General features: G+C 42.4%; 1 protein-coding gene across 4 annotated transcripts in view; it reads left to right on the top strand.

Annotated features, from left to right (window-relative positions):
- Window positions 1–717: 717 nt before the first annotated feature.
- The window catches only part of apbb2b (amyloid beta (A4) precursor protein-binding, family B, member 2b), a 50880-nt gene continuing 25897 nt past the window's right edge, over window positions 718–25700 (top strand). For 3 of the 4 annotated variants that reach the window (XM_073468489.1, XM_073468481.1, XM_073468465.1), the window contains exons 1-4: window positions 776–830; window positions 18688–18794; window positions 19850–19916; window positions 20966–22042. In XM_073468489.1, the coding sequence (XP_073324590.1) occupies window positions 19898–19916; window positions 20966–22042 (1096 nt within the window). In that variant the 5' untranslated portion in view covers window positions 776–830; window positions 18688–18794; window positions 19850–19897. Of the gene's footprint in view, window positions 747–775; window positions 831–18687; window positions 18795–19849; window positions 19917–20965; window positions 22043–25700 lie in introns of those variants that run through there. The other variant, XM_073468473.1, reaches the window with a different exon arrangement.

Below are 25700 nucleotides of genomic sequence, written 5' to 3'. Positions count from 1 at the left end.
CTCTCTCTCTAAGGTCCCCAGAACACGGTTTGAAGCTAGAAAGGTGGCAGGGTCCGCCAAATATAAACAAAGTAAAACCTTTAAGGTCAGTTTGTTTATTCAGACATTAAAACAAAGAGAGTTTGTTCATTTAGTTTGTTGAGACATAAAAAAAATCAGTCAATGAAGATCTTTCTCTTCTGATTAACATGTCTTCCCCAAAACTACATAGTGCACCTTTAAGTACAGTACTAGAGTAAATGTACTTAGTTACATTTCATCACTGCTTCTGTGTCTGTTTGATCTGGAATATCAGGAAACAGCACTACTGATTTTGCACATTTATTAAGCAGATTGGCCTGGGGGTAAATTATTGTTGCTTTCTGACCCATTTGTAGGCCTTTTTTTTTACTCATCCCTGCCTGTTATCTAACTTAAATTGCTTAAAAGTATTAATCCTCCTTTAAGTTTACAAACGTCCTCATTATAACTACCTTTTCTTTGATTAGCTGCAGCCAGAAGCAGGATAAAGTCGTGACATTATGCAGAGGAGGGAGTGTTAAAAAAAAAAGAAAAGAAAAAAGAAAAAGAGGAGCAAGCAGAGAGGAGCGTTTGCTTCCGGAGCAGCGTCCCCCGGTTCCCCCTGTCGGAGACCAGCGGCATCTGGGAGGGAGGAGAAAACAAGAAACAAGGAGGGGAGGAGAGAAAAAAAAAATAAAGACAGGAGCGCAGCGAGGAGGAGGACGTGCACACACTGGAGAGAGGAGGTGAGTGATGTTGTGAGCTGAGCATTTTTGTCGCTTGAGCGCAGGAGGGAGTCGGCTCTCCTCGGTCTCGGTGTGAGCGGAGACGTGAGTAACTTTCCATATTCTTCAGGGCGACGCATTGCTTTGGCACCCGAGGGCCCCGCTGTGTTGCGAACAAGTCGGGGAAAGGTGGAGCAGGGGTGTGGGGAGAGGGGAGACCGGGAGTCTGCGGCGGCAGATGGGGAGGGGGGACATTCACAGGACCCGGTGTGTGTGCTCCTTTTGAGTGTGTTGTGGTGGATTCATCTGCGCTGTGATGGCTGAATGAGTCCTCTCCTGAGTGTCGGTGAACACGAGCCCTCACGCAGCGGTGGCGCGAGCAGCCAGCCGCTGAGCCCCGCTCCGCTTTGACGCTATCTGCGCTGCTCTGTTAGCCGTTTAACGGGGACGACGCTTCAGTGTGGACACGACAGAGGTGTAAAGTGACATGTCTGAACCCTCACACGACTCCTGAACCCGTGCCGTCTACTCGTAGAGGGCCTGTGAGCAGGTAATGTGGCTGGTAAAGTGACCAGCAGTCGCCCATTCATGAGAAGTTAACCAGCTAACTAACTAGATGTAAAGCAAAGCGTTTCACTTAACACCTCCACGGGCTAGTAGCTAGTTATCTACGCATTTATTACTGTGGTTTAAGATGTTAACTCGTGTCATAATCTCGGAAAAATGGACTGAGATTGACCTTAAACTCCTCCTTCGCCTGTGAGTTGAAGTGTAGGTTAGTTGTGCTCACTTAATCAGACTTGGTAAGTTGGTGAAGCCTGTTGGGTTGCAGCTAATGAGTCTTTCTTCCATTATCCATTGACACGACTCAAAATGAGTTAGAGATCTGGGTGCATATATATATATATATATGCATGTGCATGGATATGTAATACAAGTCAAATGAAATGTGTCGCATTGCTTTTGGGGGCCAATCGAGTGAAACACTAAAATATCCCAAACTAGTTTTGAGTAGTGTTTATGGGCCAATGTGTTTTAATGAGTGTGAAGTCAGAATATAGTAAACCTGTTTATTCCATCTTGTGAACGGCTCATTGCATGGGTACTTTTGTCTAGTAGACCAATATCCAAAGATATGTACATTTTCTGTCATATAAAACAGTGAAAAGTATCAAATCCCACAGCTAGCACGAGCAATAGCTGGGCTGTTTTGCTATCAACATAAGAACTGTTGTTTATTGATTTTCTGTCATTTGTCTAAATGGTCAGCTCATTGTTCCAGCAGCTGACAGGTCAGTATATCTTGTCCTTCAGTTTCCATTTCGAGATGTTCCACAGGGCTACTTTCATTATCAGTTAAGCTGCTGATTATCTTTATGATTAACTGACCTGACTAAATGTTTAGTTTCTAAAATGTCAGAAGATTGTGAAAAAGGCCCATCACACTTTCCCAAGTGCTTCTTTTGTCCAACCGACCCAAAGACTCTTAATTTACTTAAAAGCAGCAAATCCTTCCATTTCAGAAGCTGGAACCAGCAAATGTTTGACATTTTTGCTAGAAAATTAACTAAAATGATTAATTGACTGCTAAAACAGTGACTCATGCCGTATCCTGGGTCCTGTCCCGTGTAGGTCTCGATGCTGCTGAGCTGCAATTGAAGTAATAAAGAAGTTAATTGTGACACAAACAAGCATAAAGGAGGCTATTCTCTTGACTTACGCACATTGCATGTAATAGTCTAGGGCTATAGGCCATGCAGGCCCCCGGGGATGAGGCTGAAGCTTGTATAGGTGCATGGTGCTGGCTGGACACGCAGAGCTAATCGTTGCCAGCCTTGTTCTGGTAGTTTCTGCCAGGCCCTTGAGATAATATGCCTGTTTGTTTTATAAAAACATGGAGCCACTTAATGGCTTGTTTATGTCGCCTGATTTAAGGAATCTAGAGAAAGATGCTGATAATCTTCCTGTTATATTTTCTTGGAGATAGAGAGGGCAGAGATAGGGTTCAGATATGTGCTGATTATGTTAAATTCAGTTGCTGGTTGACTTGCACAAGGATTTGGTTTGTTGATGTGTAGTAAGAGCATGTGAAACAGTTCGTGCAGTATATCATGTGTGTTTTTATGGAGGTGGAAGGAGCACTAGTTGTTGACAATAACATGAATTACCAGAGGACCTGTCTGCTATGTTTGGAGCACCCCACTGAGGTTTCTCTCCCTGACTTTTCCCTCACGGTGTCTGTCTCTCATGCATTTATTTTGCATCACATTTGCATATGCAACTAATACTTGTCAAAAAAGTGAAATGAACGAAACCTGCGTTAATGCCATGTTTTCAATGTGAAAACCTTCTATTTTACTACTGAGCGTAAACAGTTTGATGGTAAACAGCCAGCAATCACTATTTTCGGCAGCGGTTGTGGTGATTTTATGACATTTACGCTGCGGCATTGGTTTGACTTGATTAGCTCAATCCACAAGAATGAATGTGTCACTGGCTGTACCACCAGAGTCGAAATGGTGCACTGTCATCCTCGCTCCTTCTCCGTCACTGCCTGCCTGCTTCTCCTCCCTCCCTCTCTATCCTTCCAGCATCCTTACCCTGCTGGCTTGCTCTTCATCCCGACCTGGCCCTGGCCCTGGTCTGCAGTCTGTGTGTGTGTGTGTGTGTGTGTGTGTGTGTGTGTGTGTGTGTGTGTGTGTTTGTGTAGGTACATGATGTCATTGCTAATTGCTTAGGGCTCTTGAGCTGTTAAGTTGGTTTATATTCTGCCCCTCTCCCCCTTTCTCACTTCATTACTCTTTCCCTCTTTACTCTCCCTCCCTCTGTAGCATTTCTATACAACATCAGGAGTTGCTGAGTATGGAAAAAGTGACTTGGACATTTATGGGCTGAGTTTTTGGCCAAGCACTGCAGACTGCTCCGGTGTGCTTATGTGTGCGTATTTGTTTAGCTTTGGTGTGATGAAAGTGCCTCAGTTTCAAGATGGCTCCTCTTCTGCAGAGGTAGCTTCTGTCACCTCTTTGAGACACAGAATAAAGAAGACACATATGCATTTAACCACACTGTACAAGGAAGGACTTCATGGTATATAGTTACAGCACTGACATCACAATGTGCACATGCGCACTAGTCACATTGAGCAATGTCAAGAAAGACAAATTAATTCAAACATGTCCTGCTACAACTTTTTTGCTGCTTTTTACAAAAGCAGAGCTGTACAGTTGTCATTTACCAGGACTAATCTGTAAGAGAAGTCGCTATATATATCACATAACGTAGTCCGCAATGCAATCCAAGATGCAATTTGTAAGATATGGCCAGAGGTTTTGTTTAAAACATACATAAAATGAACAGATATTATCAACAGAGCGTGAAGAAACAACAGTGTTGACGTTATGTCATAGACGTCTATGTACTGTGTTGCAGTGATGTCTACTGACGTTGGCGGGCTAACCAGCTAGCCCCGGTCTGTCCTGTCTCATAATACCACTATAGATAACTCCATGTATCTGCCAGCTGTTAGTGGAATAAATGAACACAAATCAACTTACAAAATGTCAAGAAATGCTTACTTCTGTTGTCCTTACTAAACAAAAAACCTTCTGATTTCAAGCTTCTGTCTTTTATGGAACTAAGACGGGCTTAACTGACTCAATATAAAACACACTTCATTGAACTCGACATGAACTAAATAAAACTCACCAACACAGTCTTGGTTTGTCTAAACACCTTTTAGGGTTCTTTGATACATCAGATTTGTTTTGCTTGAGTTACATGCAGGTTCTGTATGAACCACAATCATTCTTCATCAATTTATCAAACAAAGCAGCACCTGCTTTGGTTGTTTGAATGCACTCCCCTACAAAATCAACTCAATCATTCTATAATGATTATTTCTTTTCAAATAAAGCTAATCAAGTTTTTCATATTACAATATATGTCGCCGAAAAACAAAATATTGCAGTTTTTTCCAATATGGTGCAGCCTGAGTACACAGCGCACATGTACAGGGATAAAAATAGCCATTCAGTCACGTAAGCTGTCACCTTGTGAAGCTGTGAGCATGTCAGACACCCAAAAATACCTCACAATATCTTAGCTAGCCCTAAAGTGCTCTGCAGATTGGATGCAATTATGTTGGCTACGCTATAAATGTGTACGTGTGTGGCGTTGGGACTTTCTTGCCTTGCAGCACCAACCTGTTAGTCTGTGTGTGGTCGAGGTCACCCACAACAGCTGATGAGACTGGATGGTGAAAGTGTGCATGTGCACACATGCTTGTGTGTGTTTCTGCGTGGGTGTGTGTGAGCAATCAGATAAAAGAGTACGGAGATCTGTTATCGCCACCCTGCTTCCCCTGTGAAACAATACCACTGGGCTGCCCTTGACCAAACTGGTTTGTGTGTGTGTGTGTGTGTGTGTGTGTGTGTGTGTATGTGTGTGTGTGTGTGTGTGTGTGTGTGTGTGTGTGTGTGTGTGTGTGTGTGTGTGCGTGTGCGTGTGTGTGGACCAGATTGGACAGATGAATGATGAATTAATGACAGCAGAGAGAGTAGATTCATCCCAGGCTGTCAAGTTGGCGAGATAAGCAGCCTGCAGTTTGTTTGTGTGTATTTATGCACGCTGGTGGTCGAGGAGGCTGTATGTGTGTGTTGTCAGTCTTTTTCTCGATCTCATTCTCTCTACTTTCTCTTTCAGCCCCCTATCGATGCCTCTCAATAGGGTTATTGTGCCCACTGTCAGGCAGGCTGCAGTGTGTGTGTGCGTGTATCTGTGCATTGTTGTTGCAGGGAGCAGACAGCCGTGAGGTGTGTTTGAACAGAGAAGGAGCACAGAGGCCCTGTTCATCCTGTAGGGTGTGAAACTGAATGATAGGGCCCCCTTTCTCTCTATCCGTCTGTCTCACTGTCTATCTGTCCGTCTCACTCTTCCTTTCCCTTTTGACAGTTTTCCAGCCACATGCTCGATCCTCCTCATCACCTTCTTTTTGCTTTGGTTTAATTTGCGTCTTTGTTTTCTTTCTTTGTGTGTGTATGAGAACTGCAATGTTATGTGTCAGCACCTGGCAGCCCTCACTGATCGGCTGTCTTCTTGCTGTCAAGTGCCTTGTGATTGGATCGTCAGTATGCATGTTATTCTGCCTACAAATTACCTGTAGAGGCAGGCGAGGACGGACAAGTTTTCCTCTTTTAAAGGGAACACCACACGCAGACACAGATTTACTCATAGTCACACAAACACACATACACACACACACACAGACACACGTCTTTCTCACTCTTTTGTTTATATGTTTCTGTTTCTGATGTTGTCTTTTCCACATCGCTGCACTTTCACACGAACACCCCTCATCACTCCCAGTTCAGCTGCATAAGGGTTTTCTGCCTCACCCTCCTCCTGACCTTCCTCTCTTCCTCTCTGACTTTCAAACACACACACACACACACACACACACACACGTCGTCATACACTTTGAACGTGATGAAAGAGGCTGTAAAGGCCAGAGCCTCAGGTGCCTGTTTAAGTGGCCAACTACAGCATGTTTAAGGTTTTCTGCAAAACAAGGATTGACTCGGACGTGATAATCTGTACTCTTATTTTCCATCCTTGCTGCATTTATCAGGAACCCTTGAGTGGATAGACAGATGTCTTCGCAGGAAACTCAATGCATGTAGGAGCAAGAAGCCATGGATAGTAGTGCATGCCAAGTGAAATATTTGCAGCACACTGATAATTAGAAAGTATGCAGTATTGGTATGGTATTTAAAACATCTCGCATGCCGTAACCGTTATGCCTTCAAGGATTAGCAACTGGTCGATGTAATTTTTCAGCATATTCTACTAACAAATGACAATAATTAGCACCTGAACATAATAGACCGGGTCTGTGTAATTGTTCTTGCAGTTATCTTTGGATTCACTCTTCATATTTGGGTTGTTGTGTTACGTTTGTGTTGCTTTTCAAGCCTAAAGCTCTTAAACTTCTTCAGTTGGTTTTCATTTGTTACTTCTGAGATTTTGTGATTGTAGTTCACATCATGAGATGCGTTTGACATCGGCGCAACCAGCTGTTCATTGGTGAGATCTGTCAGAAGTTGTAATCATTGGCAAATAAGATATACAGTATTTAAGGCCTGTGATGTGTGTCTGACATCAAAAGAGCTGTTCAGTCCTTTATTTTTAACTTCAGACATAAGGTCGACTTCAAAAAGGAAATATTTTTGCTTGCTCTACAGTCTAGTTGAGCTGGGACAAATAAATGATATAGTGATACATTGCAATGTGGTCTCTTGCAATACATTATCAATACCCTGGCACTAATGCAGATTGCAGCTTGCTTTACTGCATACATTTCAACTAAAGAGCTATTCTGCTTTCTGCCACGTCAGCCTTTCTGCCTGTTTATGGCTGTTTTACATCTGAACAGCAGCACATGTATAGGGTACATGATGCAATATGCATTTCTACATTGAAGTTTATAAAATCAGTACACGATAAATAAATGCATTGTTACCTCCACCAGGTAGGTTGCTGTATGTTTTTGCTCGTGTCAGTTTATTGATTGATTGGTTGGTTGGTTTGTCTGCATGTTTAAACAAAAACTACTGAACTGATTCCACACAACTTGGATGGAGGATTAACTTTTGGTGCAGATACGGATAAAAGGATGGGTACAGGAATATTCCTCAATTTCTTTAACATTGCAAGATGAAGCTTTTTTCATCATTTTTGTTAATGCTTGTGAAATGATCTTGATGAAAATAATGAGGCATATTTAGGTGGCTGGTTGGGCCTTGGTGGAGGCATGTGCTCTACTGAGTTTGATATTATTTTTCCACAGATATTGTTATGTATTGTAGGTGGCTTTGTTGCAATAAATCCAAATGCAAAATTGGCTATAATAAGGTAGCACCGTCAATGTCATAGGCATTATGTTATAGTTACTCTTTGATTCCTGGACATATGTCCAGAGCTTAACTATTAGATGATTAATTTACAACAGTTATAATAGTTTCAAGCAAAAATGCAGAACATTCACAAGTTCATGCTCTTCCATTGTGATGAATTGCTGCTTTTTCGTCTTTTACATCATTGCAAACTGAATATCTTTGGGTTTTAGATCGGAAAACAAGCAATATGAAGATGTGGGGCTCTACATCATGATGTTTTTTTCTTCTCCAGTATATTGATGTACATTAAACAATAAGACCTATATGTTCTAACACTGAATTAACTTTTCTTGCCATGGTAAAACTAACCACAAGTTAACTACCTGATGCATCTCATCTTGTGATCAATTTAGTTTGAAGATGACAGCCTAAGCATTTTTTGTGTGATATACTGTAGTACCGCTGCTTCATTTCATGAAAGGTTGCTGTCTTATTTCACAGAGTGTATTAATTTGTCCGTGTTAGCATGTTTCTTTTTTCCTGGTGATGTGGTTCCTCTATAAAACACTGCAGCAAAGCTTACTCTGCTCACTATAGCTTTTACAGGCTAAGAAGAACTTCCCTTCTTTCCCTTCTGTTGTAACAATCAACCCTCAGGGGCCAGAGTCTGTGAATTGTATGAAACTCATTCCTCTCTGATGAATGCACAGGATGACAGCTGATAGGAATGTTGAATCATGATCACAGCCACTGTGGTGATTTGGGTTCCTGACCAGAAAAGTCTCTCACATTTACATCATATCCTGTGGTGGGTTTAATAATAAGTTAACTTGTGTGGTAAGGATGTGATGCAACCTTATTTTAATTCTTATACTGTGATTCATAAAACTGTAATAGCATTAAAAAGGTTTATTAGGGTTTTGTGTAATTAAACAGTGTAACATTGATAAACCACACAAGTGCTGGAATTTGCCTCTTGGCTTTGCGCTGACTTGGCAAACCAAGTGGAGAGGCAGTCTTTTTGGCCCTGTGAGTGTTTGCTCCAAACAGCGTTGGTGCAGTGCTGGTCCACCAGCCGTGGTTAGCTAGCTGTATCATCCCTCACCAAAACCAATGCCTGTCAGAGAAGAAAGCTCTGTTAATCTTGTGAAACAACAACGACAACTTCCAGTGGTAGAAAGAAGGAGAAAGAGACGGCCATTGTGTGAGAGTAAGAGAGGACAAGAGCGAGGGAGGGGTTGATTTAAAGTACTGGAGAGGGGAGCGATCATTGCAGTGGTGTCTGTGGTTCCTTTGGCAGAGATGGGACATTCCTTTTCTGATGAATCACTCTCTCTCTCTGATCGGTTTTCTCTCCTGACATCTCTTGTTCTTACACCGGCACCCTTCTCCCCCTACTCTCTCATTTTCTGTCTCTTCTTCTTACCATCTTACCCTTTTTGACAGCGTTGCTTTTGGTAATAAGTCACAATCAGATCAGAATATGAGGCTGCGATATCAATACAATCTTGTCACATTATCATGGTGCAGCCTGCCATAGGCTTTCTAATGAAATATAAGATAACAAGGCCATGTTGAACTCTCTCACAGACACAGCCTGAGTAAGAGCTGTGTCGTTTGTGTCTAGACTTCCCTGTCCTCTCGGATGTCCTGTCACATCTCAGCTATATATAGGATACACAGTCTCACTGCTCCTGCCCCTCGCCTTGGATCCGGCAGGCTTTTTGTGCATGTGCTCGTGTGTCTGCCTGTCTGCGTGTTTCCACTGAGAAAGGGGGATGGGTTTTTAATATACACGGCTGGCCTTCATCGCTTCTGAAAAAGAGAACTGTTGTGCTTGCAATCAAGCAGAGGAGAGGCAGAAGCTCTGAAAGCTCTCATAAGAATCACTATGAATCGTGTTAAGAGAGTTGTCTTTGCTGATGAGAGAAAACAAGTTTGCGGTACTAATTGTAAAATCATAACAGTAACCATATACAAAAATGCGAACAATGCGTTTGTTTATTCCTCTTAAGATGCTGATCACACCCTTGAAACAGTGAGAAGATAGAAAAAAGACCAACATAATCGTGAGTCTTATTCCAGATAACAAGCAAGGTGATCACATCGCATCATTTTCAGGCAGGCAGCTAGAAGGGCAACAGGATCAGAGGCTTGTTGGCACTAGCTCTAGTGTGCGACGATCACCACGTGTGAGCTGCTGAAAGACACAGTCCAGTAGCTTGCAGATGTGTCACTGACTCCTGCTGGATATCTAGCAGCCAAAACATCTGGCTGAGTTACCGAGGGGTCGGGAAGCTACAGCCAGTCTCTCCTCTGCTGTCATCAGCATCGTCTCTCTGAACCCAGTCTTGTCATGCATCTGTTTGTATGTAGCAAGCAGCATCATAGCTTATAGTCTCTATCAGAGTACATACACACAAGCGTTTCAGTATTTGTGGCCATGTCATCCTTGCTAAACCTCAATACGAGCAGTCAGTTCTACGTTTTCACTGCAAAAATAATCTTTGCTGCCCGTGCATCATAATCCATCCTCTCACCCATATGCACTTCTTTTTCTTCCTTGTTTATTCGCTGCAAATCAGTGCACAAACAACTTAGATTACATCATGTCTTGCCTGCATGATTTTGTGATGTGTGACCCCCTGTCACTGATCAGTTACATAGTACGCCAACCACAAGATCTGCAAGACTGATAATAAGACAGAAAGTTTTGTAGTTTTGGACAGTATAGTGATTTGAAGACTTTTAAAGTCATGTTGTGTGACCATGGCATAGAGTAAATAACGGCATCATCAGGTGTTGTCAGTCAAGTTTACATTGTCCAACATGACCTACCAGAAGTTCTGTCCAGTGTGACAGACTCTTGGTTAGTAGTACTGTACGCAGCAGGAGACGCTCTGTGGCAAACTACGATTTTATAACTAAGCTGTGAGCAGGACACTTCTTATTTCTCTGTTTGAAAAGAAAAATATGAGACTCATGCAGGCTGTTAGAAGAGTTTAGTGTGGAGGGGCCACACTGTAACTGGACAGAGGCCGTAAAAAACACTTTGATAAGAAAAAGTTGGAACCACTTGGGTACGATAAATTAAAAAAACAGACGTGGCTTTACTTGTTGTCTGTCTCCTCTCCTGGCACTGCCTGTTGCCTTCAACACTGCATCCAGGAAAGTACTGCGGTCTCATTACGGCAAAGTCGCGCTGGCTGCACGACTGGCTCATGTGCGTTTCTAAAGAAGCAGCGGGCTTTAAGGGCTGAAATGGGACTTCCCTCCTCTCCCAGTGTGTTTTGCTAGTTGTCAGTGTGTTCTTGCTGTACTCTTTTTCCCCTCCCACGACCTCCCCTCACCCACAGGAAAGAGGGGCTGGGTGAAGTAGAGAGGAAGAGGGGCAGGGGGGATCTGGGAATGGGGGAGGGGTTAAAGTACATTCCCTCCCAAGTTTCCCAAATCCAGGAAATCGTCTCTTGGCTTCTGTTTCTCAAATGTTTCTTTTCCACGTCACAGGATTTCTAAGTGCGTATGTGGAGTCTGATGCAAAACCCTTGAACCTCTGTCACCCCCAGTAGTGTTTTGGCTACGTTAGCTGGACCCATTAACGTCCTGTGTCACAGTCAGGAAGTGCTGCAGGTAAATAAGTAACGTGATATGTGCTCTCTGTCATAGGTGACACATTTGTATTTAAGTGTATGTAGTGTATGTGTACAGACCACTCACTCTCACCTTTGTTTGTATTTAATTTGCTCTCTCCATTGTGGCGGACCTTAGTTTGCTCAGGGTCAGTGAATGCATCGTGTACACACATGCCTTCACAAATGGTCATCACTCACCTTTATTACCATGGTGTGTGTGTGTGTGGGGGGGCACTGTGTGTTCTGTCTGCTCCTTTTGTTGACCAATTAGAGTTTTTTTTTTTTTGCCCCCAGTCGCCCTGACCCACCCACCCAAAGAAGAGACATGCCTGAGATTCTTTGGCACACCCTGGAAATTCCTCACTGTTTTCCTTTCTTTTGTGGTCATTTTCGCCTCCCGCTCTCTCACCCATGGAAACCACGCCAGTGGAAAATGATACCTTTAGCTGTATGTGTACAGTACATTGAGACATTCTCAAACACAAACAGGGAGACTCTATAAGTGTTGGAGTGTACTCTAAACTCCGACTATACAAGAGGAATTATGGTGAAGCTATTTCTGTTTGTCCTTCACACTCACTATACATGGCTGCTGCAAGGACGATGTATGGCCATGGGGGCACGCTCAAGCCACAGGGCTCTCTCTCTGCGAGCTGTGCCTGTGTGTTTGTCTGTACACAAGATTGTTTGTTTAAGCTGCAGCCTCAGTCAGAGTGTCACTTTGTCTCTGTTATTTCCCGTTATTGACAATACAAGGATGCACGCACACACACACACACACACACACACACACACACACACACACACACACACACACACACACACACACACACTCTGGGCCTCCTTGCTTCCCTCCTGCTGTTATTCTGGAACCAGATTCTGTAGATGGGCATTGTTTTCTTCCCTGCTCCTTCCTTGTTAGAGTGGACACATACACACACACACACACACACACACACACACACAGTGGGCTTGGGGAAATATATCAGACTGGACCAGTCAATGGCTGTCTGTTAGCTTTGTGGCGGGCTGATTGATGTGTGTTTTTTGGTGTTATTCCACCAAATATAGCCTCTTTTATCCATCATGAACTTGCTTGCAGCCTCAAAATATTTGGCTACTGCTCGCTCTTGATATTAGATTACTAAGAATAACCATTATAAACATACCCTGTATAAGAACCTCACGACGAATGTAGCTCAAAGTGCATAACTAAAAGCAGAAAAGAGAAACAAAAACATGAAAATGGTTTAGAAAAACAGGAATACTTTGGAGACATATTTTTAAAAAGTGAAATGATTGCTGAGATTTATTTTCTAATGTCTTTTTTAGAACTTTAACAACAGTTTTGAAACAACATTGAAAAATGCTGCATTGCCACTTTTCTTATGACTGTGGTTCCAATCAACTAACAAACCTGCTCTTGGGGATCTGAGACAAATAGGCACATAAAACAACAGGGAGCCTGCAATGCAGGCTGGTCCAAAGCCATTTAGAGTTGTATAGGGCTTAAAAATCAATTGTGATTAATACAGGGAGTGAGTGTGGTTCAGCTTAATATGCTTAATTTTTTAGTTTGCTCAGGAGTGTAGCATCAGGATTTTGAAAAAAGTTTAAGCCTCTCAAAAGTGCATTGGTACAGATTATGTAATAGTGTAAAGCATAAAGTATGACATAGTGGTTGGAATGTGAAGAGCCGTTCCGTTACGATTATATATGTCTTAGGTTAGCAGTGTTGCTAACTCCCCAGCCTTGTAGTGGAAGTAGTTTGCAGCTGGACCCGGCCTTCTCTGCAGCCAATGAAAATAAAGCCAAAGAAAGATCTGGGAAGATTGCCTGCTATTGTACAGCTGGCTTACACGCTCACGTCCTGATCCAAAAGTTAGAAAAACACCCAGTTGCCTTTTCTATTCTGCGTGCCTTGCCTTGTTGACAAGAATCCATCCATTTTGTTTTTCGATGGCCCGGGCGTCTGACTGTGACGGTTCTGCTTTCTTGTCAGTCTTTTTTGGTAACAGATGGGGTTTCTCACGAACAGAGGGGGAGACGAGAACAGGAGGGGGGAAGAGAGGCCGTAAATCAGGGTTGTAGAGAGAAACGGGTGGTTTTATGAGAGTTTACAGACCTTCTTCACTTTTAATGAGAAAAGACAGCAATTCTCTTCAAGACAAAGGAAAGAGGGGGAAAGGTGGGGTGTGAGAGGTGGAAGATGAATGTAGCGGAGGCTAGGAGACGGAGAGGAAATGGGCAAGAAAATGGGATAACGAAAAGAGGTAAAAGTCAAGTGGGATTAGCAAAGTAACTGGAATGGCGAGAAAACCTTGAGAGGGAAGGGCAGGAAGGAGGGATGGGAGGCCTATCAAACTGTTGGCACATGTCCACTTGGCATATGAATTTAAGAGCTGTCTCTGCCTCGCTCGGTCTCGAGTCTGGTAAACTTTGGTGGTTGCACACGCGTTAAGAGAAAAAGAAACAGTGAGAGAGGTGGAGCGTTTGCAGCTGCTCCCTTCATTCTTGCCGGAGCCAGACCCTCCAACATAACTATGACACTTGCACACACACGTACAACAGCGCACACTTGGTGGGTCGGCCAGTAGGTCAAAAGCCATAGGTCACTGTCATGCAGTGACACATCCTAGATCTTGTTACCTACCCCCCTCGATGTGTGTTTTTGTCTGTCTGTGTGCGTGTGTGTCTTTAAGTGAGGCTGTCTGTGTCTCGATTTTTGCCTGTGCATTTAACTGTTTACAAGCGAATCCATGTGGAAGGCTCATATTTACTGTTCATGTGTGTGTTTGTGAATAAGTGTTTGTCTCTGTGTGTGCCGCCCTGCCCACAGAGGGGGGCCCTGTAATTATGCCTAGACCCCCTCGTCCACAGCAGAGGACAGTAGCGAGCCCTTCATGGCTGCTGAGGCTCCAAACAGCCACTATGATCAGTGTCATTCCCTCCAATTTGAAGCCATATCCAGATGTAGTCGGGATTGAAAGTTAAAGTTTCAGTGCAGCTGAACTGTAGCTCCGCCAAAGTATGAAAACTTAACATTTCACGTGTGTGTGTCTGTACGCAGAGGAAATGATATGGCAGCTTCAGTGCAGTCTGTTTGGACAGTGACACATTTTTGTTGTTTTGGCTCTCCTCCAACGTGGAATGAGAAAATCACTGAGGTTAAAATTGTAACTTTAAAGGGCAACTACACTGATTTTACACATCAAAGTGTGTCGTAGGGAGTACTACAGCACATTTGTATGAAGCAAAGACTTGGCTGTGGCTCCTGAGGGAGCTAAACGAATTCTGATTAACTGCCGCGTATCAGTGTCAGTTGGGGTTGAAAAATGAAAAAAATCTCGGTGTGTGGTTAAAAAAGTGAGCTTGTCAGACCCCTGTAGCCACCTCATCATCTCTGCTGAAGGCTAGCAGTTTGAGCAGCATAACGTACCCAGATCTCTTACCGCAGTCATTCCCAAAGTGTTGGCCGCTGCCTCCTGTTGGGCTGTGAAGAGACTGCAAGTGGGCTGCCAGAGGTAATTTACAACAAATAATTATTCATTTTGTAAAATTGCCACAAAATACTTATGAGTACCTATTTAAATTATTAAGGTAACCAGACCTGATCAAACAAGGTAGTTCAATTACAGGTTATTCTTCATATATCAATTCAATTCAATTCAATCTTCATATATCTCTATCTATTTTTTATCTGATGTTGTATTAAAGTCTGTTTCCTGTCAATTTGTGTACCACCTACCTTTACTTGCACCCAGCAGTGTAGGTTAACGTCAATAGGTGGCATTGCAGGAAACACAATTCTAACATTAGGGTGACATTATTTAACTGGGGAACAGATTTTGACACAACATCAGCATGTACCGTATCTTAGGTGTGAGAGTTATGATTAAACGTTTGGGATTTTTCAATTTCAAATTGGGCCGCATCATTCTTAAGTTTGGGAATGGCTGTCTTTCAGAACTGTCAGTGGTTGAGTTGCGTTGTTTGTTATGTAGGAAGGAACAGGTTTTCACGAGAAGAAGAATGCATGGAATATAAACGGTGATATCTCTGGTTCTGCTGCATCGATTTTGACACTTTCTTTGAGCTGTCGATCTTGAGTCCAGTAATGCAGTGCTATTGTGAATACTAATGTGAATTCTAATGTGAATGCTATTGCCTTTTGAATCTACGGATTAGGCTGGAAGATTTAATGTTGTGGCTGATCGGTGTATGTAGTCACTGTGTTTTTGCTCCTGAAAAGAAAGCATGTTGTGTTACGACAATCAGCAGCCATCAGTTGTCATGTCATTAGCTGCAGCATATCTGCGCCCATATCAGCTTTGTAGCTACATTTTACTGTGATTGTACCATATATGATTACAGCTGACAAATAAGACTTGATTGATTGGGTGCTGCAGGGCCCACTTTTGGAGCCGCTGCTGCAATGTATTTGGCAAGTTAAACTCAAATAATGTCATCATATTTAATATTTATCATTTGCAGTCAACATCTGTCTCAAGTCTACTACCCACAGACCCCAGCAGACACTTCTCTGCCTGGCTTGTACTGCATCAAGTGACACACATCAGATGAATGATTTGACCAGTCACCTGATGTTAATGTGGAGGGACTGTATATAGGAACGGTGACAGTTTCATATACTGTTGGCTTAATATGACTGTGAAACCCCTTAAACCACGGGTGCAAAGCAAACACTTGTTTAATTGTATTAAATTTCAAAAATGGTACCAAGTTCCCTAAATTTACTGAATTCCTGCACAAACTGTCCCTCTGCCCTACCATGCTCAGATTCTGAAAAATAATTAATAATCAGGACTCCTTCATATTAAAACAGCGATTTACTTCACAAAAACAGTTCAAACAGTGATGAATATCTAATTATTTTAAAAAAATTCAATGTGTTGGAGTATAGAGCCAAAACAACTTACTGTCCTATTATTAGCCGCACTGATTTAACAAAATTTGTTTGTCTTTGTACCAGTCAGGGTGAACTGCGGTGACTCTTGTGCTAATGTTGGACAGGTTTGAGCCGGTTGCAGGGAAGTAGTCCTCTATTACAGATCCAACCTGTAATGCCAGGTCAGCAGTGACATTTCATGGGAAATGATTCATACGTTTTTAGTGTAGACACCCCTTCATACAAATACTCTCTCACACAAACACACGTTCCCAGGTATGCAGACTTGTTGCAGCAAGATTTAAGGAACTGAGCATGCCTTGTAATTTTAATCCCAGAATGCAACATTTTTTATTGCTAATTTATGATTCACTTTTGTATATCAGACTTGTCTCTGTTCTTGGAAATTTTCATACTTGTTCTGTAAGTTGTTATGTCTTTGTTTGTCCCTGTTGTTTTCTCTGTCAGTCGTGCATACACTCTGTGACTCTCACAGAACAATCTGTGTTTCCATAACATCAGACTGTAAACTACCACAGTTTTTTAAACTAACTTTTGACATGTTATCTCTGTTGTATCCACTGCTTAAACCATCAGAGAGAAGATATTACAGCACACATAGCTGCTTTAAGGGCAAAATTATACAGCTGCTCCTCAGATGGCTTACTCTTTTTTTTTTTTTTTAAACAACTAACACCTAGTGTTGCCAGACAAACCAGATGTTGTTTGTGTATTATGTCAGTAAATAGTATTAGCTCAGCCGCAGATCAACTGTTCCTCAGTATGTTGGATGGATTTACCAGCGCCAGTCAAGTGATTCAACATGCATACTTTAGAAGTATGCACTATTCATAACTTTGAGTAGTTGCATAAACCTGTACAAATATAAATGTTACGCAAGTCTGGAGATTCATTGTTAGCTATTGTTTCTTAAGTGTACATTTAGCAAGTTGGAAGGAAAAACAGCATGACTTTTTATATTTACCACATGATACATGGCCTGATGTCACCGTTTGCCCGTGGGCTTGTAAATCTTTTCTTTTCTTTTCTGACTTGATAATATTGACTTTCCATTCACTTTTGCTCAGATTAGTTTTGAAATGAAGCAACAGATTGATTTATTTGTTGGAAAATACATTCCACTTTGTCATTGAGCATACAAAATGCAGAAAAATATAGAGCTAGGCTAATTACATAACTGCCTTATTGCTGCCTTATTTATCGAAGGTGACAGCAAATCAGTAACTCTGCTTCAGACGGTCAGTGAAGCAACAGCTCACACAAAGTACTATAATAAGCTTGATAGAGTAAGAACTAAAATGTTTTCTTCTCTCTAAATCAAGGCCTTCTTTTAATCTCTTTTCACTCGTTTTTCATATAAATTACAACACACGCCACAACTGCTAAATGCTCTATGCCCTTCATCTATATAAGGCTCTTAGAATAATGTCAAAACCACATCAGCAAATGCCAGTTGTTATGTCTGTGCAGATTAGTCTGTTCAATGACATTTAAGACTGAGAGAAGGAATGTGTCCAAGGCTGAGGAGGCAAGAGGAAGCCTTGTCAGCTGAAATTGCAGTGGTTGTAGTCCTCATGCAGGGAGTTGAGGACTTTTGCAAAACCTGCAGTGAATTCAGTCATTATGCAGACAAATGAGAGGGATTAGTGAAGGGTCAATTAAACCTTAAAGAAAAAAATACAAAATCTCCAAATGGCTGCATTCAAATCAACACATTGATCCACCACTTTCAGTGTCATGGACAATAACACTCTCGCTGCTACTGAGTTTTTACGTGATTACCAACCTTTGATGATAGTAACTTCTTGCAACCATCTGCACACTTTTGCCTTTACCCCTGCTGCTGATTCTGATTAAGTCTTTGAATTAGGTAGATTTAATTACGAAATGTGGAATTAGCTCGTAACAATAGACAGTGTCAGCTGTTAGTTCGGCTAATAGCTCCATGTGATGGGATAACGTTTCCTTCATTAGTTACAACTTTATTCCCTCAAATCATTCCAGGTGTTTTTCCAGCCCCTCAGCCAGGGATAAGTGGAATTTTATGGTCCATTCTAACTAGGCTTATTATCGTTCTCTCCACTGCTCGTAGAGGTTGTGTGTTGGTGAGAACTGTCCACAAGTCTTGACTGCATTAGCAAGTAATGTGTGTGAGCCTGTGTGTGTTGCTTGTTGGAAAGCAGAGTAGCGGGAGTTTACAAGTCTCCTGTGGCATAAAGTTTATGATGGTTCCAGTCAGCGAAGGGTTGGCAAGACTCTGCACCAAAGAAAGAAATATGAGCTTTGTACAAAATGAGCCTTATGTTCACATACTCACACACACACACATACACACAAGCGTACAAAGACACACACCTTGTGTATTAATGTTTGATCGCGGTTGTGAATAATTGATGCATCTTTATTATTTGTCCCTCTGGTGTCCTGCAGTCCTCCTCCTCCTCTCTGCTCAGCCCGCCCTCTTTCTCTCTCTCATTAATCCTGTTTTATGTTTGTCTCTCCCTCAGGACGCCGCCGCTTCAGTAAAGCCCTCGCGATTGGATGTAGAAAGAGCCATTGACTACCAGTATGGACGCGCTCCATCCTGGACTTTCCCACAATCCTTAGTTCTCTGGTAAGTAGCAGCTATAAAAGGGCTTTTTTCCCAAACAGTAAGTTTTTAACATCAAAACAGACTCCTGTAAACCATCTAAGCTTTTTGTTGCTTGTCCTGTCAGAAATTTAAATATAGGCCTGCTTTCATTATTTACTAACATTGCTGTTGTCCATAAATATGGGACGGTATTCTGACATGGTAATGGTATGGTATTTAGATACATTTAGAACATCTTTTTACTTGCTAAAAACAAACTAAGCTTTGCTATGATGGTAGGAGGATGCTAAATTAATCCCAGAGAAATTAATTCAATAACTGTCAATAGTTCACAGTAAAAGACAAACATTCTCTTTTTCGCAGGGTTTTCCGTGCATAGCTAATTTAAGGTTGATCACTTAAGCCAAATTGCAGCCTTATTGTTGTTTGGATGAACTTAAAACTTACTAAGCTGATGATTTTATCTCAGGGTAGGCAAACCCTCCCTGTGTGCCATAATCCCTGCACCTGTTGGGTTTAAGAGCATATAAACATTTCAAGAATAGCTGCACTGTTTTTGTGCTTTTGACATGTCTTAGGGCCCGTGTCCACAGCGCTTTTTCCGGGGAGAAAAGCACTGGCTTTGCACTCAGGAGCACTGAGATGAAGTGTTTCTGCGGTTTACTATCCTTTTGTTTTTTATTTAACATCGGGACATTAGAGCAAGGAGAATGCGGGTGCATGACATGATCTGTAGGAGACAAAAATATGTTGAATATTATCACCTAGGTCAGGAGAAAAAAAAAGAGCAACAGTGACAGGGACAGTTGATGTATATAACACAGGGAACAATTCTTCACCAAATAAACAGAGGTTCCCTTTCTTCTCTGTATATCATTCAGAATGCCACTTCTATCATTTTGATTTCTGTGGTGTTTGGAGACCCTCCGCTGTTGTCTCCATAGAAACCAGCTGTAGTTGGGTTACACACGGATGAATGTGGTCTCTGAGGGCAACCCAAGAAGTACTCAGGATTCTTGGCATTCTTCTTCTGATCATTCTTGTACTTTTTATTTCCTCCTCTCGTTGGTGTTCAGATCTGCAGCTGAGTCTACTGAACCCAGAACCGTGACCAGCTCAAGTTTATGACTGACCTCCTGTCAGGTACAACATGCACACACACATGCTTGCACACATGCTTTCACACATGCTGTGTTTGTGTTCAGCGTTCAGTTGGTGTGAAAACCCCCATACTTACACCTCCTCACGCTGAGCGGTCCACCATCTCTGCTCTGCAGTGGACAGTAGTTGGCTAGTAGTCTGCAGTGCACACTAATGTGGAAAAAATCAGTTTTATTTTTTTATTTTTGTTTTTGTCAACAAATCCCATGAAAAAGGCCAAAACCAACCCTACATTTGTTCTTCTTTCAACAATTTTAGTGTCCCTTTCTGAGCTGTGGTTTTCCAAAAAAGCTGAGCTCTGTAGCTTTTAGCAAACGTTACTCAAACAGGAGTAAATAGTGTATTTGGTGAGAACTATTTTCAGCTGCGGATTTGGTGTGCTTGCAAGTATTTGCAGCACTAGAACAGTACTCAAAATATACTATATTTCCACTGTTCTGAGGAAATGTGTCAGGTAGTAGAACTGCCCAACTGCTGTATGTGTTTTCATTGATAACGGTTGCTGTGTGGCATGGAGGAAAACAGTACTATATACTTTGGCTACACAGGTTTTTAGTAGGATCAGTTCATTGTTGTTTTTTATGAGACAGTATTATAAAAAACGTATACTATCACCAGACATTTAAAGATGTTTTAATGGATTTAGTAGACTTGAGTTGACTTTTAAAACTCGATTAAAGCTCTGGTATGTTTAAGTGCAAACTCACACGAAAGAAAAATAGGCTCAAGTTGCATCAGCATTTTTTCCAATTAATTTTAAATATTAATAGTAAGCACTATATATTTTGCATGCTTTATAGTTAGATTTATTTTTCAAGCTGAACCAGTCTATTCTCTTATACCTTCTGCCTCATCTGCAAGAATGTTATTTATTTATTGGAACCATTAGGTTTTGCCATATCCTAATACACAGCACCGGTCTTTTGCATAGCTGTTATAATGCACACAGTAGTTAGTAAGCAGTGCGACAAAGCACCCTACATGTCTGGATTTTAATTTATTCACCTCCTCCCTCTCGCTTCCTCTTCCAGGTGATCTGTCTTGTGGCACGATGATGTCAGTAGATGTGACCAATCACAATGGCCCCGCTGCCACGCCTCCCACCTCACTCAGCCTTCGCTCTTCACACAACCAGCTGCTCAGCAGCGATGTCATCAAACAGGGCTCTGCCACGCCTCCCAAGTGTCGCAAAAAGTATGCCCTTACGAGTATCCAGGCTGCCATGGGCCTTGGAGAAGCAGTGCCATCATCATCATCACCATCCTCATCCCCGTCACAGTCTTCGACCCCCAACAATCCCAAACTGGCCAAGAATGGAGTCAACCAGCTCCGTAAAGCCGGTCAGGATCACAACAAAAACACAACCGGCCCTGAACCGACGGACCTGGAGTGTAATTCAGAAACTGCAGCTGATGACCTCAATGTCAACACAGCTGAGGAGTGTGACAGTCACACTCTCACCAATAATGACCGAGAGGAAGATGTCATTAATCTAGATGGTGAACCGCACCAAGACATTAATGGTGATGCAGAGCCAGAGCAGAAAACTGAATCAGACATAGACTGTAACACTAACACAAGTGAGGAGCTCACACTGAACGGCAACACAACAGATCTGGGCTTTGACTTGAACATTGAGGCAGAGGAGAGCGATGACATCAGCATTTTGTCTGAGAAGGAAATTATGTCAAAGATGAAGATTGAGGAAGATGGAGACGAGGTGGCACCAGAGGAGCAGGACGAGGAGGAGGAGAAGAAGCCTTTACTGGTGATTAAAAGTGAGTCTCCTGTGAACAACCACAAAGTTTCTTCAGGCCTGGAGCTCATCTCTGACCTACACTCCAACCTCAAGCTCCTCAAATCAGGCAAGGACTCTCCGGTTCCTCCTCCTCCTTCCCCACCCAAGCAGGCCAGCCCAGAGGACACACCCCTGCTCTCAGTGGCCTCCTGCTCCTCCTCTTCCTCCTCCTCTCCAGAGACGAAGAAGGACAGGAGGACTGGCGCAAAGACAGACTGTGCTTTGAACCGCATCCAGAATCTGAACCCCAGTGACGAAGAGTTGAGTTGGACCACACTGTCCCAGGAGAGCAACTCCCCAGAGGAGACAGGTACACTCTAAAACACACATACAAAACATGCTGCAAAAAGTGTATCACTGTAAACCTTACAGCCACTGTCATTTACTGATGTTTGGCATAGTTTTCATGTGAGTGTGTGTCAGCTGCTCTGTTTTTTTTTCCTGCTGTGTGCTATGTAGTGGTTTAGCCATCCTCTCTACTGATGACATGTTTCCATTTATGGTGACTACGTGCGTGCTTGTGTGTAAGTGTGTGCATATGCAGAACTCAGACATTGCTGGAACAGAATAACAAACACTCCAGCCTCCAGCAAATCTCCCAGAATCCCTCTGGGACAGGAAGTGCCCCTTGTAACCTCACGGGTGGTTAACATGCTAGATCAGCTGCGTCCCATCTCAAGGTGTGTCCTGTGCATGTGTGTGAACAGGGCTTGCAGGCCAGATGTAAGTTAAAACAAAATCTCTGGCTGCCACTTTCTCCCTCGCTCTCAAGAGAGGAGCTGCTTTAGCTCTGTCAATCTTCTGTCTAGATTTCATCCTTGTTTAATTCCTTAACAGTAAGAACATTTGTGCTCTGCAGATATTAAATGCAGGATGCTGTTAAGAAACATGCATATACAGACATATGGAGGTTGGTTGACCACCATATGAACTAGTAGCTGTGTGCTGCCAGAGAGCACTTTTTGTCCTACTTATTTATCCCAGTTCAATCCATAGGTCTTTTGGTACAGCATGCAGGGACTGAGACTGATACTTAATAGAGCTGCCCAAATTGGGGACCATGGACCACAGTTGGCCTGCCATAATATTCAGCTGGGGATTAATTGCTAAAAATTTGAATAGAAGTCACTGTTTATGCCATTTTATTTCCATAGAGTCCCTAATTATTAATTATTTTTTTAATCAGAGCATTGCTGGCAGAGTGACACTTTGTACAGGAAGTCAGTCAGTCAAAGGGGTTCTTCTGTCTTGTGCTGGAAGCCGGTCGTTAGTTTATGTTGGCGGACTCCATTCTTAAACTCACATTAGCTACTATTGCTCTCTGTTAGTGGAGCAGAGAGAGTTACTGGGACAAGGCACTCGAGAACAAGCATAGATCACATCATTTGGTATGTCGTGGAAAATCCGACCTGAGTCCTTCACAGAGAAAACCACAGTCCAGCAGCATTAAACAAATTAAACAAGTAGTCCACGGGCTTGTATAGGCGACCGAGAGAGACGCGGAAGGTCTCATTTCTCACGTCACATTACAAATCGCTCACATATGGCTAATAAAAAAGTGATTAATACATGTAAATTGCTAAAAATTGTTATAAAGTAAGAAAATTTGGATCCCAATAACATTTTGCATTGGTGTTTGCATTAAGACTGTGGCTCATTATTAGGTATAAGTTCTGGTCCGCCAAGGGAAAAAGTTTAGGCATGTCTGTCATTGAAGTAAAACAAAGAAAAGCAGAAAAGTTTTCATTGACTCATTGTTTTGGCTTTATTATAAAATATTATAATAATTACTATGCAGTAATGAGCAATCTGTTCTGTCCTTTAAGATAGAGCAAATATGCTTTGACTTGTTTAAATGACTTTTTACCACAATCATTTTTTTGTCCTTAAGGCAATATTATGTAGAAACTGGCATTTTATGCTATTTGTTATTTTAGGTAAGAAAGTTACACAATGTTGCTTTAACTGACCTTGAGAATTAATATAAGTAAAGCTGTTTCTGTTCTATATATCCATACTGTTTGATAAAGTGCACACAGAAAGGCAGAACTTCTTGAATTTTGTAGCTAAAGTTTAGAAATTCCTTTGAGTCATCACCTCTGTATTGGCCCCTACTCGCTTGTTGCCTACCTCTGCAGAAGGTCCGCTAAAGTCGCTGCATTTCTGTTGTCAGCGTTATGTAAAATCCTGGATGTTCTGTTTAATTGGGCTGTTAAAGCTCTCTGCCTTGGGTTTTGTTGTAAGACATATCAAACACATCCATCTTCTCTAAAGCAGCAGTCCTGACCTCTGACATGAGCTCAGCTGTAAACCATCCTCTGAGTCTGTGAAAGTTGCAGCGCTCTGAGCTGTTGAGCCACATTGGTCGTTTTTTTTTTCTCCCAGTCTGCATCTCTTGCTGCTCTGATGACTCACCGTCCCTTTCGAATTGAAGACTCTCAGCATCTGTGTATTTCATTTCAAGTACCAGCAGCTTGTCCTCCATGATGTTTGTGAGTTACACTGTTGGCGCTGCTGTAGAATTTAGTTTCCATGTGTTTTTCTCTTGTCCTGATTTCCTCTCGCTTGTCTTTGTCTAAAATGTCATTCCAAAGTGATAAATCTCTCCAGGGGATGGCCTTATTTTTCGTGCAGCTCAATGTCAGTGTGTGTATTGATGAGGCAAGGAAGGAGGACAAAATGTTAGTGGCACTGTAGTCTCTAGTTAAGACGTAGTGTCCTCCGAGGGGTTTGCTGAAGAGTCAATAGTCATCATGCTGGCATCGTTCATGTTGGATTTATCGATAACACATAGTCACCCTTACTGCTGTGCCCTCCTGTCTGCCTCTCTCATACTGACAAAGCCGTGTTGTTTTCACAGGTGTGTGTCAGATTCCTCTTGGGATGTTGCGGGTTAGAGGGCCAATACGACACTGTTTTCACACAGAGGAGCCAAAACACACACATGCACACATACACATGCACACACGCACACACACACATGCTGAGTCAAGGAAGGTCATTGAAAGAGGTCTTCGCATCGTAACACTAGTGAGGAAACATGAGTTGAATGTGGATGAGTGCAGTACAGCAAAATGTCAACTACAGATGCTCCAGTACTTTTACAATTGAATTGAATTTAAAGGGGCTTTATTGGCATGGAAAACAGATGTTTACATTGCCAAAGCATCAGAGTACATACATGTATACAGATAAGTAAAAAACATAACTTAATCTAAAAAAGTGGTTTTATAGTTAACGAAACAAACAAAAACACTTTTCTCTCTTTCTTTCTGTCACCCACTTAATCTTTCAACCCTCAATATATCAAACTCCTCCTCTTTGCTGTTTTTTCTCCCTTAATCAGCTCTATGTCTCCCCTCTCCTCCTTTTCCTCCTCCTCTGTGTGCCTCCCCTGGATATGATACTGAATGAAAGATGATCTAGGGGTTGCCAGGACAACCAAGAGAGGCTAAAGTGGAGGTGGGAAGGAGAGAGAAAGTGATAAGTATAGACATTTACAGAGGGTGGCCAAATTTTTCGTTTCTTTCCATGTGCCTGTGCGTATGTTTGGTTTAGGACAGGAAAGGGAGGGCAAGCTTGTTCGAGCTGTTGACGTTGTTGATGCTCCAGATAGAGAAAGCAGAGACAACAACAGCAACCATAGCTCAGCTGCAGGGGATACACAACCTCCATCTCTCTAATCTCTCTCCATTCTCACTCGCTCTCCCCTCCTCATTCACTCTTTTCTCCCCCTCTCCTGTGCCTCTCTTTTCACGTCATGATCTCCCTGCCTCTCTGAGTCAATGTGTCTCCCTCTCTCTCTCTTCTTTTCTCCTCACCCCCTCTTTTGCAGTGTCCCCCCCTTCTCTCTCCTCTCTCCTCTCTCTCTCTTTCAATCTCTGTCTGGGGTTCTCTCTGTGGTTACAGCGCTGGTTTTTGCTGTATGAAAGGCAGCTAGCTAACTATGATGCTGGGGAAAGACTACA

The sequence above is a fragment of the Pagrus major genome, chromosome 1, assembly GCF_040436345.1.
Source record: "Pagrus major chromosome 1, Pma_NU_1.0".
Classification (NCBI taxonomy): Eukaryota; Metazoa; Chordata; class Actinopteri; order Spariformes; family Sparidae; genus Pagrus; species Pagrus major.
Note: the sequence above shows the minus strand (reverse complement) of the source record. Positions and strands in the feature narration are given on the sequence as shown.